The following is a 23,350-nucleotide window of genomic DNA, read 5'->3' on the forward strand; positions in this document are numbered from 1 at the left end:
TATTAAATTGGCAATAAAATCAACTTTAGCTGAGTCTAACTCAGTAATACCACACTCAGTGTCACATTCCCTGCCTCATCAGTTTAAAAACAGGACTTCCATTTTCCTGTCCAAAACCTTTAAAATCCTATTTTCATACTATTTTTCTGCATCCCATTAAAAACCCCACACACAGTAAGAAAAAGCCCACCCACACCACAAAACCCCAAACCAATCACTATCTGGTGGGAATGCAAAAGAGGTTGACTCTAAACAGACAAAACTGAGAGGAGCTGTGAAAGCAGAGGATGCAACAGCTCCACAGTTGTGACCTTTAGAAGGACCCAGCTTTTCAGCAAACATGAATTCTTTTGTACTGGAGGTGAAATGGCAAATATTTCCTGTTATTAAGGAAGGTTTTGGATTACCTTCTATTCACTCAAATACAAGACTTCTGATAGCTAACCACAATGAGAATAAAAAGACTGTTAAGACTATCCTGAAGCTGTACTTAAAAGTAGATCACATTTCTGTTGGGAAGAACAATAACACTGCATACATGGCCATCGCAAAAATTGCATTAAGCTTTTTTGATGGTGCAAACAATTTCAGAGCTCTGACAGCTAGGAATTATTCCTCTCCTAATTCCAGATATAAAACCAACAACCATGGAACATGAAAACTAATGATCTGCTGCATTAAAGGTGAAGATATCAGAAAATAAAGACTGAATTTTAACCGTTTGGTGCCATCACAACCACAGCTCCCACAAATATCCCAGGCTTACAAATACAGCTTTCCTGTCAGCTTAGTTTGGAAAGAGCTGCCAGAATTTTTAACAAGGCTCTGAATCACAGAAAAGTTTTGTCTTTGGCACTTTTCATTGATGATTCCACAACTGTAGAGTTTTGTTCCTTTATTCCCTCCACACCATGTTTTCAGCTTCACTGGTAATAGAGGATGCCATCTGGTTCGTTATCATTCAAAGCAAGAGGTAGCCTTTAAGTAACCAAACAAATTTTTGTGTAGTTCAGAGCAAAAATTGATGTTACATGCACAGATCCCATTAAAAAGCACAGATAAGATGCAAAACAACAGGGCTCTTCAGTTTAATATGAAATCTCATACTTTGCATGGGTAGTTAGATGCAAATTACTATTTTGTAGCCAAATTTGAGTATGCAGTAATAATGCACAGGCTGTTACATCATAACATCTTATTTCAATATACCTTTACAGTTTAACTACCACTAGTCACTGGAGCAGAAGAAATAGGTCTGAATCTACAAGACACTCCACACTCTGACCCCAATCTAGCAATGCACCAAAGCAGCAGCTGATCTTTCAGCACTGAGTCCCCCTGAAGAGTTTCCAGATCAGGATCAAAGCACTCACATTGTATCTAACAGGAGAATCAGCTCCTGTCTAGTAAGTCGTGCATGTGATTTGCACCTGAAACATGAATCAGCTCTGTGATACCGAGTATGGCTAACTGAGGAACAAGTTTAATGTGCAATCATGGGAAAGAAAGGTCAATAAGACCTTTGAGAAGTCACCCAGCTCATGCCTTCAGCAATGCCATCACTAACCAACATCAACTACAAAATCACACAGAGGAGAAAATAACCATACCATATAATGATACCAATAACAACCATAGGCAGCTAGAAATGGGAAAAGAGCACAAAAGGTAATTAAACTGGATATAAGGAAGCAGCAGAAACAAAAATTAAAGAAGACAGGAAAATAAAAAGATAGTGTCCTGGTTTCTAGAGTAATACTTCATAGAAGACATAGTTTAGGCTAACATCAAAAGGCAGCTTTAACTAAAAAATTTGTGGATTAGTTATTTGTAACTCCAGTTAATTGCACATGGCATGCCCTGTGAATCGAGAGATAATTAAACACATTAAGTGACAACAATTGAATTCTAAGAATACACTTGATCCCCTTGAGGCCCAATTTTCTCTGTTTTAATCCTGCTCACTTATTTCCACTTAAATAATAGCTCTGCTTGCCTCTGGCTGAGCAAAGTTCAGGATTACACCACTAATTAACTAGTGGCACTGGGATTTCTAGGCCTACAGAAAGTAGCAGAGACTTAAGTTGAGCAAGTGCCCTAGAAACTCTGCTATGCCACTGATTTTTACTTCTTTGGAACAGGAATTACTTCCTTGGTTCATCTGTGGTAGGGTTACATATTTTCAAAGATTACATAGCACCAGTCAATGCAAGAACATGACCTTGGAGAGAAAGCTCCCTATATTATGGAAGTCTCTGCAAGGTAATCTTAATTGTCTGAATTCCTACTTGTATGGATTCTGAGAACTTACACACAGCCCGCTTGCAAATTTTTAAGCCAAATTCTTTATGGATATCTCCAATGACTGCAAATTTAGACCTCTGAGAACTTAACTGCCTTTGCAGAATGGTATGACCAAAGGGAGCCTAAGTGAAAGGGAACTGGCTATTATATGCAATTCATCTTTTCTGAGTAGGAAAAGAACCCCAGCTTCCCAAAGACTTTATCTTGATTTGAAACTGAATGTTTAGAGCACCTAAAAGCACTATAATTGAAAATATATGATACATATGAAACAGAGGTCTTTACAATGTTCAGCTTGTTGTCATTTTACTTTGACCTAATTAAACAGTCCTGAAATAAAAAACACTTCTAAGGCAACTCTCTCATCTCACTGTACAAAGATCCACTTGGTACAATGCATCTTTGGGAAACTGAGTTGGAATTTTGAAACCTACCCCTTTTAGTATTCAACAAGTAATTATTCTTCCTCCTGTAGTCATTTTTTTATCCAAAAAGTATTAAAGGGCTTTTTTTCTGATTAATCCAAAGACAGAAAATAACCACTTTTAAGAAAACCTATTTAAAAATTTTTAGTATAAAAGATAATGTGCAGTACTCTGTGTATCATGGTGTAAGAACCAAAAACTGTCTCGCTTTTGTACATACTTCAAGTGTTTTCAACTGTCCTATAGCTTCAGACTATTTGCAGTTTCCAAAACAGTTGACGGAAAATTAAACCCCACCTGGACATGTTCTGTGGGGCACATTACAGGTTCCCTAAAACACTGCCATTTCACATAAAGAAAGCACATATTTATTATGCTCTTTGCAACTAAAGTGCTACACAAGTAAATTATTTTATTAGTGCTTTCTCGAGACAATGATACTTTTTGACAGTGACATTTTAATGTTCTGCATTCATCTTACAGGGCTGGAGATCACTCAAATTGAATCAAAATTTCTTTGATAGGGGAAATATGTCTGCAAGAAACTAATATTTTTGAACGATGTCCATTTCATATAGGTGAATTTTTGTTGGTTTGTGAGGTTTTTTCCCTAAGAATATTATTGCTAGATACTATTGATCCATTATGATCAACTGACACTGAGTATCTAGAAAGAGTTTTAGATATTTTAAAAAGACATTATCAACTGAGTCTCTTGATAAACAGCCATTTTGAAAAGAAGACATACAGTCATGACAGTTTGATATAAGTGTTATTTTTATAAGTAAACCTGAATGAGGCAAATTAGGTTAGCAAAAAACATCAACTTTAAAACCTATCTTAAAGTATTTTATTACTGGAAAAAAGAAAAAAATTACTTTTTTTTTGCTTTTAATCCCCTAACCTTCTTTATTTAAACTGAAGTTTACAAAGTATTAGCTGTAAGTTTTTGAACTGCATACTTGGAAATGTGTAGTTCTCTGGGCAGCTCACAGACAGAGGGAAACACCCCTTCCTGACCATAAAAGGTCCGAGTGCATGGTCTCAAGCGGAAAATGTGTGGGATCTTATTTACAAACGTATAAATACATGCCATTCCTTTGCGCTCACAGGCACAGTTGAAAGCGAGCCAGAAAAGGAACTACTAGCAACTTGATCTGAGATTTCTATTACATATTGTCTGGCATGGTACCACTTCAGCCTGTATTTTCCTAAATGTCTAATTATTGCAGTGAATAAGGTCAGAAAATATTGCCCAAATATGAATTGTGTTTCTCAGTCAGTGCTCCAAACATCTATTTCTCCTCATTCCTCCCCCAATACCCTTACACCCTCCTAAGGCAGAGACAGGAGACCTGGGGAAAAGGCTCAAGAGATCAGAATTGGATCCAGCAGCAACCAAGAAATGAATCTCACAGCAAGAAGCTTTTCCTGTGGGAAGGGTTTCCAGCCGACAAGAGCCCCTGGCAAGCAGCGTGGCACTGGACCATCCGCAGGGACACCAGTCCCTGCTCTTAGCACTGCCTACCAAGAACCAGGCTTGGTTCACTACAGGCTTGACTTCATGGGGTCATCCAAATTTCAGCAGAGCATGCATCAGGCTGTTCCTGATTGCACAATTCATTCATTCTCCCAAAATCCATTAGAGAGAAAAAACCAAAACAAATAATAGTTCAATTTCTAGGCTCTCCCCAAATATAAAAGGCAATCTTGAAAATTATTCTTCTAAATTATCTCAAAATAAGTTACAAATAATTTTCCAGGGAAAATTTAAAGGTTACTTACAATTTGACAATTTAAACCAAATAGTGGCATGTCATTTTCCAGAACTGCAGATTTTAAAAATACTACCAGAAAATAAGTACCTAGTTCTTATTTTGTCATCTCTACCTGATGAGGTTAGGGAGGATTATCATTTGAGCAAGTGTTATTTATTCCATGCATAAGAACCGGAACTTCAGAGCACAGAACAAACCAGATGCACACAAGTTCTCTATTAATTTACTTTTCTAAGAATATTTTTTATTTTGGTTGCAGTCAGAAACCTCATTCCTAAACGCAGAATTGCATCCAAATGCTGACTCAAGCGAAAATTGAAAGATAGTTAGGTGAAGCATCTGGTATTATAAAACTTGCTTTTCTTCATGTAAGAAACCCTAGAAAATATTCTGTTTAAAGAGGAGGGGGGAGTGGAAATCAATCACTACTCACACACAAAGTAGACAAAGGTGGGGCTACCTCATGAGAGAAACTCAACAGTAAAGAAATAAAATTCAAGTCTAAAATAGGGCAAGGAACAGGATGGGAGACCAGCAACTCCTTTGCAATTTCTTAGTATCACTGGCCACACTGAAGAAGCAGCTTACCCCCAGGGACAGGTTCTCCTTCAAACTACGTTCTAAAATCAGCAAGGACTAAAAAAACCCCAAACACTTAAAATCTCTGCTCTTAGGCAGAGGCATAATGGAGGAATAGATTCTGGCCGTGAAGGTTTACAAATGAAAAAAATGTCTATGGGAAGAAAACCAAGGCCAAAACAAACAGAACACTACTTGACACCGCAACCTAACACTATGAAAGAACACTTGAGAAAGTTTACTTTCCATTTTTACAGTCACCACCTGATTTACAGCATCTTTTACCCATATTAACAATTATATACTTGAAGCAGAACATTGAAATGTCTTGATCCTGTGAAATTTATCGTTTTGAGCCACTGCAGTCTCTATCACTTCCAGACCTGAGCACAACACAAAGCAATTTCTGAGCATCTTTTCCATGTGCAGAGCTGCTGTCTGTCCTACTGGGACAGGACTACACATCTGAGAGGAAAACCTGAATATTAGGAACTTGAGGCAAAAGCATGGAAAACTAGAGAAAACACTATTACTGCGTAAATCCAGGGTCTTCTCATATGCTGAATACTGCTTCCCAGTATTTTTTGATACTTGAAATACCAGAAGATACGTACTTTTCGTGCATTTTTGCACATATACATGCATATTTGCTACAGGAAAACACATAAACACTCTGCAGGAGAACAGTATGGCAGATCCAAGGCTTGGAGCAGCTACTAGCTGAGGTTACACAATAGCTGATCAAATCTAAAAATCATAGGCAAAACCAAAGAGCAAGATGAGACCGAATAAAATGATCCAACAGTGTGCATGTAACAACCAAAATAAGATATTTATCACTTATGTGGTTAAGCTTTCTCACTAGAAACTGTAAATAGAAAAATTTTCCAAGACATCAAAAATCAGAATTTGGGCTACCAAACACCCACATTCTGCCTGCAACTTACAAATTTCTGAGTCCTACAACACTGGAAGGCAGGAGAATAGTCCAGTGAATCATTGTTACATTTCTTACTGAGTATTGTCAAGCAAAGCACACTGAGCCAACTATACCTTTAATTTGGCCTGGAATGGCTGCTATTACCTTCTAGAACTTTCCCAGGGAATTGCCTTGGCACACTGGTTTCATTCACTAGTGCTTTCTTTTAATCTACAGTTTTGAGATCACAGCATTATACCTAACCTTATCTCTTCCTTTTGGCCTCATTACCACTTGATTATATTCAGAATTCACATATTATTCCATATCTTTAATTACCTTGCCTACCTTTAATAAAATTGTTTCATCTCAAATACAAAGCACTTCTTTTTGAATACAATCAACAGTATTTTTTCTTGAATTCTCCTCAGCCTAATATTAATTATATAAGCTACCTACCACTAAGTTTTACTTCTTTAAAAATATCCATATTTACAAGGTAAACTGACAATTCTAATTTAATTTTTTCTTGGTAAATAGGAGTCATGTCTGAGTGAACTTTGCAATTTTTCTGCCCATAATTCTGTTCCATTTCTCTTTCTCAAAGATTTTAGTTCTGTTTTCAAGTCCTGGTTCCTACAGTCTCTCCAAGTTAAAAACCAAATTTAACAAGTCAGCTATTTAGTCGATTCCATGTAAATATCTCAAAAAATACTAACACAGACAAAAAGTTGTATAAAGCTGGGCAACAGAACTACATTCTCAACAGATGCAAATGGTAGATAAGGACCTCAAAGTAGTTCATAAAAGGTTGCTCTAATTGCAGACATTATTGTAAAACAAGAAAATTTAGTATTTACAAAGGAATTTATGGGGACCAAAAGCAATTCTCTAATTTCATTTTGGTCAGAACAGTGTGCTAACTTAGAGTAAGTGATAGGGGATGTCAGTCACTGTCTCAACCCTCCAGCATGAATGGGGGGAAGAGAAAGGCAATAACATAACAAAACAAGCAACAAAACCCTCAGAAACAATTAAAGAAGAGCCTTCACATCCCCTCCAGTACCAACACAGATGGAAGACCAGCACTGCCTTTAAATTCTCTTCATCTAACACTGTATTTCTTTGAAAGCCTACTCGAGTAGTAGCTAAACCTAATTTCAACTGAGATACAAGAACAGAACCTCAGCCTTGTGTTTTCAACTGCTCATGCTTTGTTACTACCTGGATGATGCCATGATACCAAGAAATATCACAGAAGTGTTACACACAGAGACTTCATTAAATGAAGTCCCTGGCAACACTTATGCTTCAAGGCAGTAATAAAAAGAGCTTCATGATCGTGGAAGATTTCTGCAAGTGCTTCAACACAGTCGTTGACATACTTAAAGCCTAACATACAGCTACAGCTTGAAAAGTGTATATTTAAATTGCATATTAATAAAATAGTTGGAGGTGGCATCATCATTAGATAACTGTCTGCAGAGAGATCAAGACTGTAAAATTCTGAAGTGAATTATGAGAAAGTTATGAAAAGAAAACAATTATTCCTAACCTCAGAAATTAACAACGTAGAAATATTTTACTTTACCTTAAAAAAGACAAGTAACTATCTGAAGCTATTTAGAGAGTTATTTTCTGGACACAACATTTTTGAATGTAATATTGCTTATTTGAACTGGTATTTGTAAATAGAGGTTTAAAGAAGTGGGGGAAATATTGCACCTAGAACCAATGTACCAGATACTCTAATAAAGGAATAAAATTCAGAGAAGCTGAATTGCATGCAGAAGAATTTAGTTGTGGAGCTGAAGGAAATTCCAGAGCAGGAAGAATTTTAAGAACAAGGGTACCCACCTTAAAAACAAAATGCAAACCTTTCATTTTCAGAGAATGAAAGAAGTTTCTTTGAATTAGATCTTGTTTGCTTACAGACATTCTTAAAATCTGTATAGTATTACTACTTTGTCTTGCTACTGTCACTACTTTTTAAACACAGAATTTATGGAACTGCAAAAGATAGAACCTTAGCTGCATCTCTGAAGAGAAAGCATTTATTCACATGCCCTGGCTAAAAAAAAACAATATCTTTCATGGGAAGTATCTAAAGAAAAATTATTTACCAGATATGGTATTTTAGTGGGTGCCTTTTTTTTTAACCTTTTTTAAACCATCTTTCTTATGGTGCTTCTCCATTGTTTGCTACCAAAGGTAGCAGTAACATAAACATCTTGGTCCTTTGAGCAAATAATCCCATTGTGCTTACAGGGCATTCTTTGTTATCAAGTCATCTTGAACAGAAGGACTGATGACTTTTTGTTCTGTTCAGTCTTCAGGAACTGCACCCCAGACAACTCCAGTAGGATGCAAGATCTTTCCCTCTAGCCTTTTCTAACTGTGACAAAGCAGATGCCAGCTGAGCACTCAAAGCCCAATGCCCACCATTATAACTCTTATTTCTACTAAAGGTGGTTCCAGAAGCTCCAGGGCTCTTCACGGGCAGAGAAATTACCAAAGCTCCTCTTCCTCCTGTTTTCCCCATCCTCATAAATATACACATCTAACGATTTCTGATCAAAATCTTTCTGGCAGGTGCAAGATGCTGACCTTCCTAATCAAAAAACAACCCTTTAACCACTGTCTGGTTTGCATACTTTTTCATTAGGGCTCAGTTTATTTTAAAAAACAACTTCCAAAACACAAACATCCACGCACACACAAAAAATAAAAAAAAATAAAAAAATCATTAAGAAGAGAAGAAGGGAAGCCTTGGATGCAATTCTATTTCTCCTCAGAAACATTTCAGGCATTATGAAATCATTTGTTAAAAAAGTGCATCTATATTGGCACCAAGGTACCACTGAGCAGTTTGTTACATTCTATCCTCTGACTTTAAGGATCAAGCTCCTAGCGGCAGTATAAGCACATGCCAGAAAAGTAAATATATTGATAGTTTTCAGAACCTTATGATTTCCCAATTGCTATTCATAGGTTTCATTTTTTTAAATGCTTTGGACTTGATTTTTAGAAGTATTACAATTTCCTCTTGTTTAAAGTAATGACGAGTATTGGTACAAGGCCATCCCTGAAAGCCACACTTACCAGCCACACAGAAGACAAGCCATTTGAAAAGCTATGTCTGATATCTTAATTTTGGTGCACCAGAAATAAAATCCACAGGAAAATAGAGATTGCTCATGTTATGAATCCAATATTGATAAAAAGCCTAAGCATCTGCTACTTTATCTGTAGTTCATCAGACATACAAATACTTATATGACACTGAAAAATGTTTTAGCATAAAAAAATTTGTAACAGCTGAAAGAATGTTTCTTTCTTCACTCCCTGGGAAAAGAGCCCTGATTACCTACAGGTTTAAACCACCAACACCATATACACTCTATGTATTGAGGAACAGCCAACCAAAAAGAGCTGTCAGTAATGCTGAGGACAAAATAAGCCAGTACATTGCAGTGTTTATGAACTGATCACTGTCTTTGCTGTTTACAACTTCACATCTTGTACTAGTGAAAAATCTTTCAAACTCCCCTTTTAAATACCTCTACATGATGGAAAAATCAGGTGATAATAATCTATAAGTATCAAATAAGTTCCCCATACACAACAGGATGAATAAAATAATTAACCCCATTCAGTAATCATCAAAGAAGAGCTACTGTGCTGGAGCCCTTTTGTTCATTCTTCTACTACAGAAAGAAAAAAAGATACAAAGAAAAACAATTTCCATGCAGTGTTGTCACAACATCTTAATTTCTTCTATTGTTAACTTTCAACACAGACTTCTTTCACATTTCTGTCTTTACCTCTCAACATATACCACCACTTCCTTATACTTTAAGGCATTCAATATTGTTCAACTATTCTTCCAATTCCAAAAAGAGCATTTCTCCCTTGCCATAAAGGCAGAAGCATGGGGGGTTTTGTTACAGTTTTCATCAAGAGCACAGATATTCATATCTATCCACAGTATTTTACTGCAAATGGAATAAATGAAGTATTTTACTGTAACTGTTGTACAGCATACAGTTTGGATTCCTTAGCTTATTGAGTATAAAAAAGCTGTAAAAGAAAATAAAATATGAAAACATGATTAGCTTTTATCTTTCAAATACTATTTTACATAAATAAATTTTATTACACTTTAACCATTATTTTTTGGTGTTTTTTCCAGATAAGTAATTCAGATGTAGTTAATGATTTTTATAGCTAGACGGGCACAGCCACCATAGCAAACATGAATACAATTGCTGAGTTTTATTTCACATTTAATGGACATAACCAAAAATATAAAAAAGAAGTCATCAAGATGTTTCCCTTTTCCAGGCTTTGAATTAATGACAAGGTCATGATCTTGCAAATGTGCATCATGTAATTTTTTTATTCTAACTAGACCAAATCACTTCCCAGCTTCAATGGAATTCCTCATTCAAGGTCAAGCCCTTCTGTGTATCTTAGGGAACAATTCCACAATACATCTTTGCATCTTTTACATCCATCCAGTCCAAAGTACTGTCAGTGGGGAAGTTCAGGGTTTACAGCTAGTCAGCTGGTATGGTAGCACACTATTTATAAAAAAAAGTATGCATACTTAGTACACGTAATAAATTTCTAGTAGATATAATAGCATACTTTATAGCAATTAGCAACTTTAGAAACTGCTTTTATGTTAAGGATTTGACTAAAGCAGGGACAGAAATTAATATTTTTGATACAAGCTTGCTTTTATTTGTGTTACAAGATAACTTTTAGAGTAGACTTTGAGCTTCAAAGTAATGAATATTCAGCAAAACAATGGAAAGGAAAATGTAACTGAGAAAAACCAGCTACCTCAGAAAATAATTATATTTTAGTTGATTCTGAAGTCTTAAATCAGCCAAGGGACTGCAGTAGAGATAGCAATAAAAATTGTTTTTAATAAATTAGCTATTAATAAATATATGATTATGCACTTAATATTTTTTTTTAAACTCACCACTAAAAGAGCCAAGCAAAAAAACTCCCACTTATTCCAAAGTTGTTTTTTAAGATCCTATAGTAAGGCTAGGGAATCAGGACTGAGAACCCAAGAGCTCCTATATTCTGTACTCAGTAGCAACATCTGGGTACACACAAATTCCAAAACCAGATGCTGCGAACCCTCTTCAGCCACATGTTATCCCTCTGTGGAGCAGAGAGCTCAATATGCAGCTTGGCTGTGGCTGATGATACACATGTTCAAAAGCCTCTATTGCCTGGAATTAAATGATTTTAAGAATAGTTGACATGCAGAAGAGCAGAGAAGACTCCATTCTTCCCAAACCCAAGAAAATGAAAGTAAAATATAAATATTGTCATATTACCCAGCATTAGTTGATGTCCATGTAAACATAAAAGATTACAATTTATTGAATGTTTTAGGGCCTATTAACACACAGACAGCCCCCCTTAAATTCAATCAAAATACTTTTAACTCCAATATTCACCACTGCTTGCCCAAACCAACTTAAAATGACACATTGAAAGAATGCTTTCTTTCAAACTACAGAGTTTTCAGTTATTTTCTTTAATTTCTTTTAACTATGTTAAATGCAGTAACAATTTGGAAACATCTCACTGCACTTCATTGGGTATTACCACTACACCAACCTCCACATACATCTTGACAAATGAGGCCCATCAGAGTTTTGTAAGATTCTTGCTGATAAGGCAGGCACACGCTTAGAAACATGTTTATCTTTCTACTTGACAACTATACAAAACCATCTTTTTCCCCACAAGCAATATGAAAATGTTGCAAATCAGGCAGGTATTTAAGCAACAGAGCTCCCTTTACTGTCATACTCTGCTGAGGTGTGGCATTCTTGAGGTGTTAGGTAATATCAAAGACAATTCCAGAGGTTTCTCTTCAAATGGAAATTATTGAACTCAAACTCTATGCCAGTACTGCTTGGGCTCAGCCTGGGACACCCACTTCCCCACACACATACCAGCTCTTGCAGGTACTGAGAACAGGTATAGAATCAAGATTCCCAAGGAAGAAACAAAAGAAAATAAAAGGCTGTTCTCAGCACTTATGCCAATCTTTATAAAGGCAGAGAGGTAAGGATTGCTGCAAGACTCAACTGTCACAAATTCAATCTCCATTTCAAAAGGAACTCAAGACTGCATTAGCACTACAGGCAAGTACTTTGGGACTTCTCATAGGTACTCATACAGCAAGTACTGTGAGAAATATAGTGAGTGCTTAGCAGAAATTTTTACAGTATTTAAAGTTTCAGATTCCAGTCTGCCTATAAATATGCAGCTCACCTTGGGCCTGGGATTTTTGAATGACACAAAGAAAGCAAGGCCATCAAGAATGTTTAGCCATATTTTAAAACAACAGGCAAGGTCAAATCCAACTGTCTAATCTCCTTTTATAGAGATCATGTTTGTTTTGGAGCCATTATTTGTTAGCTGTCAATTAAGAGGTTTTACCTCCCTTTCAGATCCATTATAGTTTCACAAGCAACAGAAATGTTGGTAGGTATGAACCTTCCTGTGTAACAACAGACCAACTAAGTAGTAAGACATGGGAGCCTTGAAATATTAAGATAGACCACTTACTCCAAATTTATTTTTGAAACACAAATTGTCAATAATATACATATAAACCTTTTACATTTGACACTGTCTGAAGCAACTTTCATTCTAATCACTTAGAAAGTCTTCTTCAAATGCTGCATAATCACAGATACACATTTTCCAGGTAAGAGCTGTTAGTTTCGCAGACACATTATCAAGCACAAGAGAGATACATCAACAGTTCATTATTTAGCACTGTACATACAAATATAGAGCTTCACCCATGTATACTTAATTACTACTATGTCCAGACTTGTGCTCCACAAAGTTATTTTCTTTCTGAAATAATCTGCAGATTTTAGTGCATGAAGAGTTATGAAAGATAACTGAAGTTGCTTTGAGAGTCAGAAAGCAAGCACACCTCATGAGAAAGGAAGCACCTAATAGTAGCTAACACCAATATCCCTCCCCCAACAAATGTGAGAAAATTGTCCATCCTTAGACTTATATTTACATGAAAGCAAATAAATTACCTACAGAATGCATCTTGCAACATGCAGAAGTTGTAGTTATCATATTTTTCGCTCCTCTCCAACAAGTGATAAAATCAGGAGGGCCTTGTGAGGTGACACACCATGGATAAGATGATCAGTACTTCAATGAGATACAACACACATTGCTATGACTAACACAGCTTAGCTTGGATCACAGTCACTGCTGTTCTGTGCAAACCTATTTATACTGACAGAGCAGAGAGCCAAAATGGTTGCTTTCTAATTAGTACAAGCATGTTTGAATCCAGAAGGGAAACTCTTTTAGTTGATTTTCCCTGGGAATACTACAAAGTTCCACTACAGCTTCACAGTGTAACCATGAAGATTAAGAAAGGCTCCTCATTCACCTAGAAAAATAACAAACCACAGTACTGAATTGTTCTCCTGCACTTAGCTTAACTGTGAATGCACTGAAATGTTTGAAAACACTTGTTCTGAAAATTTGTCATCTGTAGTGTCAAAGGAATTCCTGGCAGAGAAAGAAAATCTTGTTGAGGGCAAAATTCAGTCAAGATGACTGTAAAAACCTAATCCACACCTTTGAATACGGACTGAATATCCATCACTTAAACATCTTGTAAATGACCCAATTTGTTTACATGGCCCTGTAGCTTTTTATGACTTTTCCATAAAGAAGTTATTACATCCATTCCTTTTATTTTGCTTTAGAGCGTTTGAATGAGCCCCACAACCACAAACAAGTGAAACAGATTCTCTGCAGATGGAAGTGGCCTCATATAACTCTCCACTACCGGTAGAATAGTCAGAACAACACTTTCAGTTTGGAAATGCCATACCTTCACACACAGCAAAAGAATTTCCTGTGCTATATGTCTTTTTTAATGTTTAACTATTGCATAAAATGAGTGCTGGTTTCTTTGTCAGTCTAAGGAGGAACTCAGAGCCCCTAGGACTAATGCCTTGGATTGTTCGGAACAAGGGTGAACACAGTTGGATGGTTACACAGGGAATTACACTGGGGGACAAAAAGTAATAAAATAGAAAATATAATCAAACTTAGATATTCTAGCTGCTATCATGCAATATCTCATCCAATGAAGCTCCCCAGATAACAGTTTAGTAAAAGACTGGATAACTGAGTTTTGTGAAAAAGACTATAACTAAAGATAACTATTGAAACAAGTGATACTGTGCATTAATTCAGAAATAAGTACCTCTTCCAGCAGGGTCACTTTCCCATTTCATGTGCTTTTAAATAAATAATGCTGAAAAAGAGGCACAGAGAAATTTGGAGCTACAGATTGACAGGGAAGGTGTGCTAAGAGCACCTCCAAAATAATTTTTCCAGTGTAAACTACTCCTCAAACATGACGCTCCCTAGTATTTTACACATACAGAAACTTACAACTTTGCTGGTATGTGCCAAACTGAGTAATGGTTTAAAGATGTAGAATATTGAAACTACAAAAAGGGCACCACTCCTTTACCTTTTACTGCCTGAACCTAGTTTGAAGCCCATTTATCAGATTACAGGACCAATTCCTTAATTAACTGCAGCATCTAACTCCTTGTCCTCCCCCACCTTCTCTCATTGCCAATTTATAATAAGAATACTACAGCAGCAGCAATGTAAAAATGAATTAACTGTACAGAAAACACAAGCAGCATTGTTTCCGCTTCCCAAGACACTTTGCTTTTTCTGAGACAGACAGATTAAAGTTTCAAAAAAAGCCACAAAAGGGTGATAAGGGATCCAGCACCCCAAATTATCACTGGTCATGCCAGATATTTGCTGAAACTAGAAAGACCTCCCCTGCTTTCCTCTAGTAGTACTGTTATATCATAGGGAACATATTAGGATAGGTACCCAACCAACAGCACTGTTCATCTAGAAAAAACAAGCCCTAAAAAATTAAAAGCAAAGATTTTTAATTCCAGCCATAATGCATGACCAAAGGAAGGCCCCGGCCTGCCTGCCTTTACCAAGCTTTATTCAGTATCAGTGGTACCCTCCACTTCATGTGGAGAAATCAGCACAACAGTGATCAAACTAAGCAATGCCTGCATGCTGTTTTACTGCAGCTAATAACCAGTTTTAAGTAATTCAATGAGAAATTTCAGTGTTTTGGGCTTTCAGGGCGGTAGGAACAGAGGTGACCTTCAGCCTAGAAGTATCTCCTTAAAACACCCATATTTACAATGATACCTTGAATGAATTTACCACAAAATGGCAAGTTTAATGAATAATTTATAGGGATTAATTAACTAAAAGGTACATTGCTGCAGAAAAAAAAAAAGGTGCTATTGATTATTCCCTTGGAACTCTCATTCTCGGTAGTATAAAAGGATGCCACTTCATGGGAAATAACCTTTGAAAATTTTCTTATTTTGTTTCTCTTTCTGCCTGTAATGTATTAAAGGGAGTTAAATTCATATCCTCTTTCCCCAGCTCCAAATGCCTGCATATAAAAATGGCAGAAAGCAAATAAAATTCCAATAACAAAAGCAGCAACCATCACTGTGAAGATCCTCACTGCAGAGTTAACCTGCATAGTCTTAAATTAGCCCATGAGAATGAGAATAATAAACCAGTGGCTCAAAGAGACACAGCTAAACTTTCACCTTCAGCTGCAGCCAGCTCACATGAAGGTCTGGTCAGCAAAGGTGAAAGCACATTGCCATGGCTTGGGGGTGGCACACACTCACAGGACTTGTGGCAAAAAAGCCAAGCAGGCTCTGAGCTCAGGGCAAAAATTAGGTCATGCCAACACCAAAGTCCAAAACTGAGGGCATGCTCAACAGAGATGCAATAGCTGGAAGAAAACTAATTAAGATCAGGAAAAAAACAGCACTTGCAAACTCTAATGCAGAAGGCTTGCAGGAGATCAAGGAATTAGCTGGGCTTTCTCCTTTGTTTATACTAGTTTTTTAATAGTTCTTATACTCTCTGTGTGTAAGACTTTCTCCCAGAGCACCCAGAGTCCTGCCTTTTGTCACCCAGCCAACAACTGCTGTGGAAACTGAGTAAGTTATGGAAATGTAGTGAATTGTTATTGTACACATGATTGGTAAAGATGAGGTACCTTCACACATAGGAAGACTGCTTAGTATGCTGTAGAATCATGAAATTAAACACAAATAGCACAATGTAACACAGAAGATTTCTTTGAAAAATCTCAGTAGAATGATGCCAAGAAGAGGTGATCAGAAGACAGATGAACCCTAAGGCTAGGATGTCCATGGATGGAGTCGGGAACAAATTTTCCAGGTCTTGTCACCTTAAAATAACATCCTACAGTCTAAGAAAGCCCCTTCAAAACACCAATTTATATTTTAGCTTCACAATAACACATTATGAATTTTCACTTTCCTACTTTAATAAAAGCATTTCATGTTCAAACACAAGCTGAAAAAGTTCTCCCCAAAAGGGAATGACAGGGCTGACTAAGTTTTAACATGCAATTAATTTCTCAGAAACTCTGAATGAAACAACAAAGCATTCATACAGACACTTAAGTGCTACTAAAATAACTATGTTTCTATGTGTAAGCTCTATTTCCTTTGTGATCCTGTAACTTTTTCTAAGTCATGCTGGTTTCTGCTAAAAGGCTACATCTGTACAGGCCAATTCTTAAGATGCTTACACACCAAGAAGTGTATTTCCCATGGCATGCACTTTGGGACTAAAACGCAAAGGCCCTCTGGCAAAGGCAAGAGCTATCTATAAAGCAATTGAAGAGGCTCATTTCCCGATAAGGGAAGTGGGCTTGCTCAGCACATCCTCTTTCTAGTAACCAGGAACTGCCAGACATAGCAAAAACCAAAAGCAGCAACCACCCAACAGATTCAGAAACCCCCAAAACCACTGCTATAATTCACAACCACTGCTGTATGATGTAAACCAGTACTTTGCTATTACATGTTGACTCTTCTTATTACATTAAGACTCAAAGGGTCTGGAAAAAACTCTAAGATATAAAAGACATTATGTTTATGGAAAGACAAAGTTGAACATAAGCTCTTTGGCAATACAGCTGTCCCTGACTCAGGGTATGCCTCATGTTTCTTCTCCATTATAAAATTATACCTAACTGACAGACAAACTAAAAAGCCCCCAGACAACATGACATAAAGCTTTGAAGTCCAATCTACAAATTTAATAATAACTAGTTAATGCAAAAATAAGATTTTACACCATTCAAGACTCCATTTTACACTAAATTCCATTCCAACCCTAAAGAAAGACATGGACAGTTTGGAATGACTACATATTTGAGACAAGGAGTAAAATGTCTGTGCTTTTAAAACCCTTATTTTACCTAACAGAAGAAACTGAGGGAAGCAACAGGACTAAGGAGAAGTCCCAAGCATCACTCTGCTGAATGGCAAACAATATGCCACAAGTCAACTACAAACACAAAAAAACCCCGTTTTAAAAACTTTCTTCCTCTGCAATTTGTTGTTGTGTTAAACAGCTTCTCTAATTTGCCACAATCTTCTGCTTAAAGTCAAAAGAGGATGTGTTGTAACTCATTACTTTCCAGGAAAACAGCTTTAAAACATTTCAAAAACAAACCTTGGACTAGGCAGAAATAGATCTGACTTGAAAAAATTTGTATCGCTATCAAGCTTCCCTTTAGATGACACAGCTTATCTATTATTCTTCCTTAAATTCTCAAAACTAAGACAATTTTTGCTAGCCAGCAGCAGTCAATAGGCTGTGCTGGCACTCTTCAATTCAACATGAGCCAGTGGAAGTGGCATCACACCACAATAAAGTATCTTCAGTTATAAGACAGAAATTTTCAGTCAAATTTTTATTATGCTTTCAAGCAAAAGGACTGACATTCCTGTCTGTAAGGATTCAATGTGCTGCATCGCTTGGACAGCCACATGTTTTCCTGATGTTCAGCCCAAGTTAAAGGAACTTAATCAGAAACCCTTTGTTGCGAGGCTGTCCCGCTCCCTGAATTAACTGGGAGCTTCCTTTGGACATACACAAATCAGGGAATCCTCTGTAAAGTTCAGAGTAGGCATGGCAGGCCACACACACATAGAGGTGATGAGAGAATCCTCCTCTGGCACTTCAGCTACTCACTCAGTTCCAGATGCATCCACCAACTTTTCCCAAGGATGGCCTGAAATATGCAAGTTACAAACTCTGTCTCAAGGACACATTTTTGGGTTTGGTTTTTATAAGCTACATAAATCTTCCCCATTTCAGAAGATTTAAGAAACAGATTATAAAGTGTTCAGTTAGTGAAACTTATTATTAGGGGTTTCCATTCATGTGAAGAAAGAAGAAAATCAACCTAATTCCTTTTGAGATCTGTGAAAAGACAGATCATGACTGACACATTACCTGTGCTGAAGACTTGACAGAAATCAAGTAAGCGCTTCAGTTTTCTAAGATGTACTTCAGCAACTCTGTTTACTGCAGTTCATTCATACTTGAAACTGACTGCAGGAAAATCAGTCCTGGTGAGTTTCTGACTGACCTCAGGTTCTCAGCTTTCTCAAGCCATTCAGTACTACACTTGAAATGTACACACCACATAAGCTGTACACATCATTGCTTATGGCATCCAACAGTAGATTTACATTATTTTCTGTATATACACTCATATTTCTCATAGAAAATGTAACAGCTGATAGCTTAGAAAAATTAAGCATTTACTGCATCTTGTTCTAAGGCAGCCAAGAAAACAGGTCTTAGATTCTCCTGCCATCTCATGTAATCAGATCCAGATTAAGCTAATAACATCACATAAGCAGGTGCACTCAAGACTAACAGAGTTAAGTCACTAGAATTAAGTCATTCACAGTACTCAACCTACCAACAGCCCCCTCAGACACTTCTGAAACTAAAGAAACACCATGAAGATACTATGTCAAAAACAGGAGTCAAAAGTAGAAATGAAATGAAGAAAGTAGAAGTAAGTAAACCATCCAATTATTCAAATTCAATATAAGACACTGAGTTTTGTGATTTAAAAGAAACTGAGCATTCAAATTTTCTTGATTCTTTGCTTCAATATGGAAAAATTGTAGTAAATACATCACAGAGCCTTAAGAGAAATGATAATGCCACCTAAGTATGAAAAACCCTCCAAAGTATAATCTGACAAAGAATTGTAGAAACGAAATCCACCCAGATAAATGGGAGCCCTCACTACACGCACCATTTGCTACTACTTTACTTTCCAGAAAAATGTTGCATAAACTTCTTTGAGCCTCTAGATGATTATTTACTCAGTGGCATAAAATAAAAACATTAAATATAAATGGGATTTTTTTTCACAGAAATCACATAAAACCCCTTGCTGCCATACAGAGTTACAAATAAAACCTGTTCTTAAAGAAAATCTCACTGTAACAGAGGGCAGGCAAATAAAAACATGGAGGTAGTTTTTAGTGGTTTCAAATGGAGCTACAGTGGCCCCACAACAACCAACACACTGAATTTCCAGGAGGTACTAGCAAAACACTGTGTTCTAAAATATGTAATTTACAATTGCAAAAAAATATTTACACTAGGAAATTGCCACCCAAAATAATATTCACTATGTAGCAAAACCAAGAGAGCTTCTTATGCAAACAATTAACAAATGAGTCAAATTGTAATTTTGAATTTAATGTAATTCAGCTATTAAATAAGTAAATATTAGTTAGTCCTTATGCACATGCTTATCCTTTGAAACACGAGTAGTCCCACTGAATTAATAACTGGTCACAGGCATCTTCAGCATCACCTTGAAGCAATAGCTATAGCACCCATGTGTGCAGCTGAGTAACACTGTAATCCATTCTACTGCAAAACTTCTTGGCCACTTAGCAGTTTTACAAGTTGAGGACAGAATTTTTATTTGTAGACTGTGTGAGTAAAAAATCTCCCTTTCTCCTGACCAGAGATTATTTGGCACATGAACAGCAATATCTCATTCTCATACTCCAGGGAGTTTTAACCTGCCTCTAGCTAAAAGCTATACAATCTTTAGATTGCAGCAGAGTGTAAAAATCACTCTAATTAAATCAAGTAAGAACTGGTTGGACTAGTGTTACTGATCCCCCAAATAATTAAAATCAGTTAAGAAAAGTCAGAGGTTGGTACTTAGCTATACCTAAACTTGTGCTAATTTTTAAAGTAAGTTTTGCAATTCATCAGCTATGAAACAACAAACCTGAAGTAAGCTACAAGAAGAACCTGGACTGTTCTGAGTATAAACTACCACATAATACAGTTTCAGGCACTTTTTTAAAATAAAATTTCTCCTGGCTTTGCAGTTGTTCTAAGACATAGTATCTTAGAGCATGCCAAATTTCATTGCAAACCAGTTGAAGCCTGACCTAAGGCAGCTGCATGTCTGATATATGTGAACAGAATCTAGTTTGCACTGTCACATATACTTACACCTATTTACACCAGTTTTGCTTCCGTGCTGCATGATCTACCTTTTACACTGTTGTGCTCCCACTGTTGCACCCTGGAGGCCTTTCAGGGCCCAGCTGCATTATCCTGGAATCCTGGAACAAACCTTTTAGAGGAGACTGACAGCATAGCAGGTTTCTTTCCAGTCCTGACAAAGTTAAAGCAAAGCAATGACAATACTCTGTGTGTTGAAAAGCTCCATATGCACACCACGTAAATTTAAGAGAAGGCAGCACAACAGCATCAGTATATAATTGCCAAGCCCATTTTGTCACAAACTGGTGCCCTAGAGCCTCTAAACACCAGGTAGGATAGGAAGGGGTAGAAAGTGAGTGATTTCTCACACAGAGCAGATAATTTCCTGTACTGTGCACAAAGTCTGATTGGTTTCCTGTCAGAATAGCCCAGTCTCTAAGTCTTTTGATCACTTTCCTCTGGCCCTTCACAGTTGCTCTGATTAGAGATTGATCCCCATGCTGCTCTTTGATCAGCAGCTCTGGCAGTCTGCAGGTGCCATATATCATCACATTAACAGGCCACAGCAGTATTAATCTCCCCCTTCTAAATTTGTTAGTGCACTGCACATTCTACCCACTCAAAGAACACTCGCAGAGGTCTCTAAAACTTTGCTTTCTATTAGAAGATAGAACATAGAACACTTTTATCTGGGGAGTCCCAAGTTCAAAGTTGAGAGAATTGAATTAGCCTTGAATCTGCGTTTCTGCTTTATTTCATTACAGTTCAGAGAGTTTTGAGAGCTCCCAGCTTGGCCTTTTGTGTTGGTTTGTGCCCAGGGAGAAAGCTTGTTCTAGCTGACATGCTAAGTAGTAAATTTTTCAAACACGCCCCCCCCACCCCGCCCCCCACCACGTACATTAAACATCAGGGTTTCCACGAATGTATGCAAACAGTCTTAATTTTTAGATATTCTACAGTAAGAGTGGTTTCATGCAGTATATAACGTTACAGTTGGTAAAGTATTCTTTAAAATGACTTCATAATAGCAGATCAAGAGGAAAGGCGCTTAAAAATCTGAATAATGTAAATCATATGGAGTTCAGAGGCTAAGCAAATTACACACCCCGAAGCTGCCCTTGCTGTATGAAAGGAGTCTTTCTCCAGCTCTGCGCAGCCCCAGCCCAGGGGAACTTGCATTTGAGAGTTTTCTAAACATTTCAGGTACACTTGAAAGTTGAAAGTAATTCTCATTTCCTATGCAGGATTAGCTCGTTTCCAGCCCGTACAAAACACCACTCATTCACGCACAGACACAAAAACCCACCCCCCGAGAGCGAAGCATTTAGGGTACAAAGGTGCGCGGGTCGTTGTTGGGTTTAGGTTGCTGGTTTTCAGTTTGTTTGGTTTTTGTAGCAGGGCGAGGCGGTGGACGGGAGGGGGGCACATTTTGCACCTCAAGTACCGCAGAAGAGCGAGCCGCCGGGCTCCCCCCGCGGCCGCCGAACCTTTCAGCGCTGCCCTTTTACCCGGAGCCGGCGGGCAGAGCCCCCGCGCCCACCGCCCCGGGGCCGCGCTCCCGCCCCGCGGCCGGAGGAGAGGAGCCGGCAGGAGAGGAACCGGGAGGAGAGCTCCGCTCCGCTCCTCTCCGCTCCGGCCGGGCGCCCGCCCCCGCCCTGCCCCGGGCTGCGCAGCGGCGGGCGCTGCGGCTCCTTACCGTTCTGCTCCTTGGCGCCGGAGAAGGCGAACTTGCTGCTGAGATCGGACTCGGCGACGGCGCCCTGCCTCCGGCCGGCCAGGGCAGATGTCAGCAGGAGCAGCCCGAGGAGGAGCATTGGGCCGGCGGGGCGAGGGGCTCCGGCACAGCAGGCACTGGCGGCGCGGCACCGAGGCCCGGGCGTCTCTCAGCAGCGCCCGGCGCGGGCTGCGCCGCTGGGGAGAAGGCAGCACTGAGCCTGCTCTGGCAGCGGAGAATTGCAGGGTAGTTTCCACATAATCCCATCCAAAACTTTTTCCTAGAGCCCTTTTCTGTTTCTCCAGGTTTTGTTTTCCTTTGGCTTTTTTTTTTTTTCCCTCTCTCTCTTAAAAAAAAAAAAAAAAAAAGAAAAAAAAAAAAGGATCAAAGGAAAATCTGGACGCAGACCAGCTTCCCAAGGACTAAACAATCCGTGGCCGTGTCGGGCGGGGGTCGGAGGAGCCGGGGCTGGTGCGGGGCCGCCGCGGAGGACGCGCACCTGTCAGGCGGCAGCGGGGGCGGGCAGCCGCGCTCCCGCAGCAGCGCTCCCCTCGCCCGCAGCTCGGCGGCCGCGCTGCCAGCCCGGGCCGTGCCTGCCGGCTCCCCCCTCCCTCCCACGCCCGCCGTCCCATCACGGCGAGGGCGGCACCTGGCGCGGCCGTTTACGCCCCGGGAAGTTGTCGGTGGGAAGAAGGAGGCTGGCGGGCGGCCCCCCTGCTGCCCCCTCTGCAGCGGCCAAGTGGCGGCGCAACAGGTGCTGGGGAGGGAACCGGGGGGGCTCCCCAGCCCCGTGTGCCCCACGAAGGGGGCTCCCTCCGCCGTGCCCCGAGGAGGACCCGAGGTCACCGCGCTCCGGAGTCAGTTTTGTGTGTTTGGCAATTAGGGCGAGATGCTGGCTTACCAGTATTTGTTTACTGGGTTGTTATTATGGTAATTGGGTTTGTGCGTGAAAGCTTGGTGCTTGGTTAAACATTTCGTCTAAAGGATGCCCTTGGTAGTGGGAAATAAAACATTGAGAGGAAGTTTTAAAAAGTCTCTGAATACCTTTTTTTTTTTTCCTTTGCTTGTTTGGGTTTGTTTGTTTTGCGTTTTTTGTACTAGATGCCCTTGGTAGTGGGAAATAAAACATTGAGAGGAAGTTTTAAAA

At 38.7% G+C, this 23,350-nt stretch overlaps 1 protein-coding gene across 1 annotated transcript in view; it reads right to left on the minus strand.

The window, feature by feature from the left end:
• The window catches only part of PDGFC (platelet derived growth factor C), a 120,598-nt gene extending 97,491 nt beyond the window's left edge, over nucleotides 1-23,107 (minus strand). The window contains exon 1 of the mRNA XM_039700290.1: nucleotides 22,186-23,107. Coding sequence (XP_039556224.1) covers nucleotides 22,186-22,303 — 118 coding nt within the window. The 5' untranslated portion in view covers nucleotides 22,304-23,107. The remainder of the gene's footprint in view (nucleotides 1-22,185) is intronic.
• Nucleotides 23,108-23,350: the final 243 nt, after the last annotated feature.

This window comes from Passer montanus, unplaced genomic scaffold (genome assembly GCF_014805655.1).
Source record: "Passer montanus isolate IOZ18808 unplaced genomic scaffold, ASM1480565v1 scaffold14, whole genome shotgun sequence".
Taxonomy (NCBI): domain Eukaryota; kingdom Metazoa; phylum Chordata; class Aves; order Passeriformes; family Passeridae; genus Passer; species Passer montanus.